Genomic DNA, 6,129 nt, shown 5'->3' on the forward strand with positions numbered 1-6,129 from the left:
TGGCTCCTTTAGAAGCATTTCTTTGTACTATTAAATGAGTTTTTATTTCGTTTCAACATTAGGTTTTGCTTATCTTATTGGAGTAAGTTTATATAATGAACCAAAATAAATCCAACCCCTTCATATATTTCTGTTTTGAAAATGAAAAATTTCTAAGCACAATGAATCTGCATCACATTAGAAAGGAATGAAACAAACCTCCATTTAGGTGTTGCGGAAGAGATGACACCACTGAGCACCTAAGGAGGGATTCAATGCCTAACAAAAGGGCCAAAATAAGGAGAAGGATGGATGTGAATCCGCTTTCTAACGAAGTTAAGGTGTTGGTCCATTCTTGCCAAGACATAAGCTTTAGCATCCATCGAGCACATCTAAGCAAAAAACGAAAGTGCCTAGATTTCAAATGGATTTACACCCTCTCTACTGAGAAATTTCAGTCGACACCACAAAAAGTAAAGGCAAAAAAAAAAAAAGAGAGGAGAAAAGGTATAAGTTAAGGTTGATAGAGAAGGGTAGAAAACTCAGATACACAGAGAGCACCAAAAATTGGCAAGTTTGGAGCGATAACTATGTTCGATATAACTGTTGCCATATACTGACGGGGGTTCTTAACCACTCAAGCAAGTTCCATCACCTATAGTTAAAGCCCCAAATGCTGAATTTGGATTTTGTATGGAACGCTTGTCTTTGTAGACCTTGATTCTGCAGCATCAAGAAGACCTGCAATAGCTCCACCTCATTGAGCAATCTGACTTCTCATTACTTTCACTACAGCCATCAACATCTCTAGAAACTGCTCAATAGTTTGAATTTGAGCATCAACAGCGTCAAAAGTCTTTGTGCACTCCTGGTTGTACACGTGTTAAACCATAAGTTTCAAGTAGGGCAATTAACAGTTGACGGTCCCATAAACTGAATTTAACATTACTTGACGTTAAAATACCAACATTTATGGCCTCTTCAAGAGCCTTCTTCCTTGCTCTGGTATTTGCAATTTCAAGAGCTCTGCTTCTTGCTAAAATAATCTGCAGGTCAACATTATTATCAGGCCTAAATCTAAAAAAAAACTAAATGGCTGACTGATGTAAATGTCAACGACACGCAGAAAATTTAATATTTTTACCATCTTTCCGCGGAACATGGCCCTCTTGAGAATCAGATAAGAAGCATTCAATATCTCTGCATTCTGCAATACAGGCATTTTTAGCAATAAACCAAACAGAAATGCAATCATGTAAAAGAGAAGTAACCCGAAACTACTAAAGGCCCCATATTGTACAACACTGATAGAACTTGCTGATATGCCCCATACAGAGGAATTGTGTACCTTTCTTATTGCGTTGAAAGCAGTTGGATTTCCCGTCTGTAAGCACCTAGATAACAGCCCAGCAGGTTGCCAGAATGATTCATGAATACCAGTAAGCGTAACACGATCAAATGCCACGGCTTTTAAGACGTCAGAATCATCAGCAAGTTCCTTGAACAGTCTGCAGCTGTGATGAGGAAATCAGGATCAGAAGCAACATAATCTGCAAGATAATCGCAAGAGATATGCAGATGCCTTTTACTAAACCCCTTTTGATGTTGTAAAGGGAGAATTTTTTTTAACACCCATAGGACACTTGTTGGGTCATAGTCAGCGGAAGTTGATAGACATACGTCAACTTCAACAGAAATTCAACTTCAAAGTTAATCATAGCAAGAGAATTGGAAAGGACAAAGAAGTCGAGGTAAATAGACGTCATAGGTTATCTAGAATTAAAAAACCTACAAAAACAAGAAAGAGATTCGGGGAATGAATACTTACACCGAAACAGTCCGAGCAAGATTTCCAGCTCCATCGGGTGATAGGGCTACATGATACATAATGTGTTTCAACACATCAAAGTTCAAATCTGTTATTTTAGATTGCTTCCTCCGCTTCATAATTGCTGAAATAAGTTAAAGAATTGTTGTTTAACCTCTTTTGATTGTTTAATTGGAAGAGAATAGCAGATTAAGGACTCCCAATATTCCTATCAAATCCGCCTACTGCTTCCATGAGATCCAACTCAATACCCTTGATTGGCTGTAGGCTACAGCCAAGTAGAAAGAGACAAAATTCAAGAATTCCGAAAGGCTTGCTATAAGCCCATAATGTGGAATTGCAAGATGATGTCAAGCAAAATAAGATAAATGGGCCATGTTAATAGAAACTGTAAAGCTTCTTCACTTAGGTAAGCACGTTTCACAATGAAAACCAGTATCCAAGCATCATATGAGCATAGAGAATATTCAAGGTCGCTAATGAATAGCTTGATGATTTTAAGAATACTTGTTAAATCAAACACTGAGGTCGTTTGAATTACAAAATATAGAATCAAGAGAGAAAGATCATTTTTTTAGAGATTGACATCCTAATTTTCTTTGAATGATAGATTCATCACAATCTTCTGACTTATTTAGAAAGTAAAAAAATGTAGCAATAGCATAGTCCAAGCGCAAATAGAGCGGAATGAATATAAAAGATTCATATAGCCAACCCTTTAACTAGTTTAAGATTGAGCTGTAGTTTTTATTCAGCCATAACATAGTCCACATTCCATGTTAGATAAACTTAGAAAACAACAGCAAAAGAGGGGGGGTAGAGGAAATCCAAAACTGAAAACCCAATATAAGAAGAAAAAAATTGAAACTTTTAGGGTTAATTAGAAAAAAACTAATGCAACAAGAAACCTAGACTTGAGCTATAGGATATACCGATAAACCCAGTTTATACTTTATGCCATTAAAAGAATCATCTTTTTAACACCCAGATAACACACGCCGATAATCTTGATCATCTTCGATTAATCAGAAAATCCCAATTGAAAAATCAAACAAATTGGAGTACTGAACAAAAAGCAGAAGAGAGAAAAAACAAAAAAAAAGAAAGAAAAAAGAACGCACTAGCGCAGCAAAAATAAAAATTGCACAAACAGCGTATCGTTACAAATTCGTACTATTTCAAACCGACAGATACAGAATCTCCGGCATGTATACGCGGTAAGAGTAGACGGAAAACGAGAAGGCTACGACGGTCAGATACCTATGCCGACAGTGGACGGCGGAGACAGAGTATGAGGATAGTACAATGATGACGGTGTCAAAACTATGCCACCACTGCTCCGAGCCTTTTCCCTTTCTGTCTTCTTCTGGAAAGACCAAGGGTAGAAACCGAACAAATAGGTTTTCCTTTTAAAGTAAGTTGGATTGTACAAGTTTAAATTCACACCGGATAACTAATAGGAGTATTGATTTTTGGAATTTATAGAAGAATATTTACTTATATAAAATTAAAATTAAACGTATAGGGGTCGCTTGGTTACCGGATAGGGAGAATATAAAACTATGTATAATTTATGTAATTACATTGTTTGGTGAATCCAACATAGTTTTGGTTAGGTTTTTTCTTTTTCTTATACCCGTATAAAAAAATTCTTTTATGAAATAATAAGAAATTATTTTGCATTATTTTAAATAATACGTGAATTAAACTAACAAATAAAAAAATATCCCTTTATGCTAGTTCTGCTACTAGACCCTTTTTCTATTGTTTTTTATTTTCTACTATTACTAGATATTTTGCTTGTTTGCTTAATTTTTTCTTTTTGTAAACAAATATTTTTCAATAAAAATAAATTGTATAATGTGGGACTGATTTTTTATATAATAAATCAAGCATTCAAAAATAATTAATCCATACATAACTAATATCTCATAAATTTAATTCTTGCATAACTAATACCTGTATAACTAATATTTACATAACTTAATAACTTATCTCTGAACTAAACGATCCCATAAAGTATTAAGTACTAATGTTGCATTTTTGCATTCTTGTCAGGGGAGGGTGCCCCTCGCTAAGATTAATAAGGAAAGATTTTTGCTCTTTCTTATTTTTATTTGTACTATTTCGATTTGAGGTTTTATTATGTAAGCCGTATCCACGAGGGTGCATAAAAGTTGTACATGAGGGAGCTGCTTGGATTGGATTACAATGCCTTGAACTTTTCTTAGTCTTATTGTTACTATTTCTTGTTCTAGATAGTGATGTACTTATTCAAATTCATGTATTATTCGTCTGTAGTAGTGTTGTATTTGGATACTTCATACTTATTTAAACTTATGTTATGATTATAACCATGTTAACTTGCTTATGTCTTTATGGTATCAAATTTTGTTGGTTCACGTTGCAGGTTAAGATTAGATGTCATCACAATTTTGATGAGAATTTGAATCGTGATGTTCTCTCAACCACCTTCATTGTATGGATGTTATCTTCTTTTCAAGTATGTTTGGATACTAAACTGAGCGAATGGATCTTGGCTAAGTACATTTGTATTTTATCGATTCAATACTCAATTCGACTCGACTTATCAAAATTCAAGCTTGGATTTTGGCTCAATCGATTCACATTATTATCCAAAATTCTAGTAATAAGTAAATTACTAGTAGTATCTAACATAGTTGTTTATAGTTTTTGTTTACTACTAAATAAGCAATTATGTAATTGTTTATTAATATACCTAAACTTTTTAATCGTATTGACTCTTATAGTTTTCATTATGAATTATTGTTGGAACTGTGTATGAATATTCAAGTTAAGAAAACTTTTGTTTAGTCACCCCATTCCAATTTATGCAGTAGTATTTGATTGGACATGTAATTTAAGAAAAATGGATGACTTTTCAAATTTATGGTCTAAAAAAAAGATATAGATATTTGTGTTGTTATAAATATCTCATTTAGGTTTAAATTGAAAATTTAGAGTTAAATTTAATTTCTAAATATAGCAAAAATGTGTTTTTTCTTTTAACAGGCAAAACGGAATAGAATAATACAAATCCAGAAGAAAAACAGAACTAACAGGGGATGTAGCTCAAATGGTAGAGCGCTCGCTTTGCATGCGAGAGGCACGGGGATCGATCCCCCGCATCTCCACATCGTCCTTTTTTTACTCATTATTTTACGGCGCTAGAAGGAAAAAAGACAAAAAATGAGGGAGACAAGTGTGCTTGTAAGTAGTAATCTCACTTCATACTTGCCTTTGCGTACACGATATCACTAATTAACAAAGTATACACCAATAATTTTCATTGTTAGCTTGATTAGTTGAACAAATACAAAAGGCCACAAAAAGGGAAATTCACACCGAGCTAAGAGTGTTTCAGTATTTTTCTTGTTTATCTTATTTTCGCTCTTCTTCTTCAATGAAAAGTCTAACTTATTGTGGAGGTGGAATATTTTTGTAGTTTTCCTTCTTGAATTTAGTGTAATCGGCAAGCAGATTATCTCTTACTTTATGCTGCATACTTTCCGCCATATTCTTCATAACCTGTTATAGCATATACAAGGCAAAGTTAGAAAGATCATTTGCTATAGTAGCTAGTCCTTACTAAATTAGTGTTTTAAAATACTGGAATACCATTTATCTTTTAAGAAAATAAAAATCTCGATCGTAATATCATAAGTTGAAATATCAGTAAAACTCCAACTATTAGTGTTCGATTAAGCAGTGGGGCAGCCAAAAATTTCAGAGATTAAAAAAAAGGAATCTTTACACAAATAGGCGGATGGATTATCTGTTTACTTTTCCTAGTAGGTATACACTGATTATAAACGATTATACACATATTATATATAAATTATAGTACATATATTATATATTTGCCGACTATTTTTAATATAAGCGGTTGGATGAACGATTATTTAGGTTAATTAATCTTCTAAAAAATAGTACTATGTTATCACACGTCAATTTCAATCGATGACGTAAAGTAATTTTTTGAAGTAGAATTATTGTATACATGGTGTATAATTCAATTTAAGTAGTTCTAACCGATTGTGTAACATGTTGATGAACATGTGGAGGAACCAAAGCAAGCATAGGAGGCGGAGCGAAGCTAAGGCTCATATTGAAATGACCTTTGATCCTGCTTCTTGCTCCTCTTCTATCTGGGTAAAGTGCTCCTTCCATATTAAGCCTGAATTCTGAAGGTTTATTTTTCCCCCCTGTTACCCCTTCTAGATCCCATTTTGTCTGCATATATAGCAAATTAACCACAAAGTTAAAACTTAATTGAATTTAACCACAAATTAACCCATTTT

General features: G+C 33.6%; 2 protein-coding genes and 1 non-coding gene across 4 annotated transcripts in view; 1 reads left to right on the forward strand and 2 right to left on the reverse strand.

Moving 5' to 3' along the window:
* Window positions 1–290: 290 nt before the first annotated feature.
* Window positions 291–3,260, reverse strand: LOC104116173 (uncharacterized). The gene is made up of 6 exons (XM_009626975.4): window positions 3,068–3,260; window positions 1,808–1,931; window positions 1,328–1,493; window positions 1,124–1,186; window positions 948–1,025; window positions 291–847 (listed from the first exon to the last, which is right to left on the reverse strand). The coding sequence occupies exons 2-6, from the start codon at window positions 1,924–1,926 to the stop codon at window positions 737–739; spliced, it is 537 nt and encodes a 178-aa protein (XP_009625270.1). The 5' UTR covers window positions 1,927–1,931; window positions 3,068–3,260; the 3' UTR covers window positions 291–736.
* A 1,629-nt stretch (window positions 3,261–4,889) lies between these two features.
* Window positions 4,890–4,962, forward strand: TRNAA-UGC (transfer RNA alanine (anticodon UGC)). The gene has a single exon. It is a non-coding gene; the product is annotated as a tRNA-Ala (tRNA).
* A 71-nt stretch (window positions 4,963–5,033) lies between these two features.
* Window positions 5,034–6,129, reverse strand: part of LOC104116172 (uncharacterized) — a 2,124-nt gene continuing 1,028 nt past the window's right edge. The window contains exons 4-5 of one of the 2 annotated variants that reach the window (XM_009626974.4): window positions 5,947–6,061; window positions 5,034–5,356 (exon numbers count right to left, since the gene is read on the reverse strand). In XM_009626974.4, the coding sequence (XP_009625269.1) occupies window positions 5,322–5,356; window positions 5,947–6,061 (150 nt within the window). In that variant the 3' untranslated portion in view covers window positions 5,034–5,321. Of the gene's footprint in view, window positions 5,357–5,860; window positions 6,062–6,129 lie in introns of both variants that reach the window. The other variant, XM_009626973.4, reaches the window with a different exon arrangement.

This window comes from Nicotiana tomentosiformis, chromosome 2 (genome assembly GCF_000390325.3).
Source record: "Nicotiana tomentosiformis chromosome 2, ASM39032v3, whole genome shotgun sequence".
NCBI classification, from domain to species: Eukaryota; Viridiplantae; Streptophyta; class Magnoliopsida; order Solanales; family Solanaceae; genus Nicotiana; species Nicotiana tomentosiformis.

Bases quoted from the DNA above. Each gene is read 5' to 3' on its own strand.
- LOC104116173 (XM_009626975.4), bottom strand. From the start codon at position 1,926: ATGAAGCGGAGGAAGCAATCTAAAATAACAGATTTGAACTTTGATGTG. The intron at 1,494-1,807 runs GTAAGTATTCAT...TCCTCATCACAG, and splicing joins CTTGCTCGGACTGTTTCGGT to CTGCAGACTGTTCAAGGAAC. The intron at 1,187-1,327 runs GTACACAATTCC...CCTGTATTGCAG, and splicing joins CTTTCAACGCAATAAGAAAG to AATGCAGAGATATTGAATGC.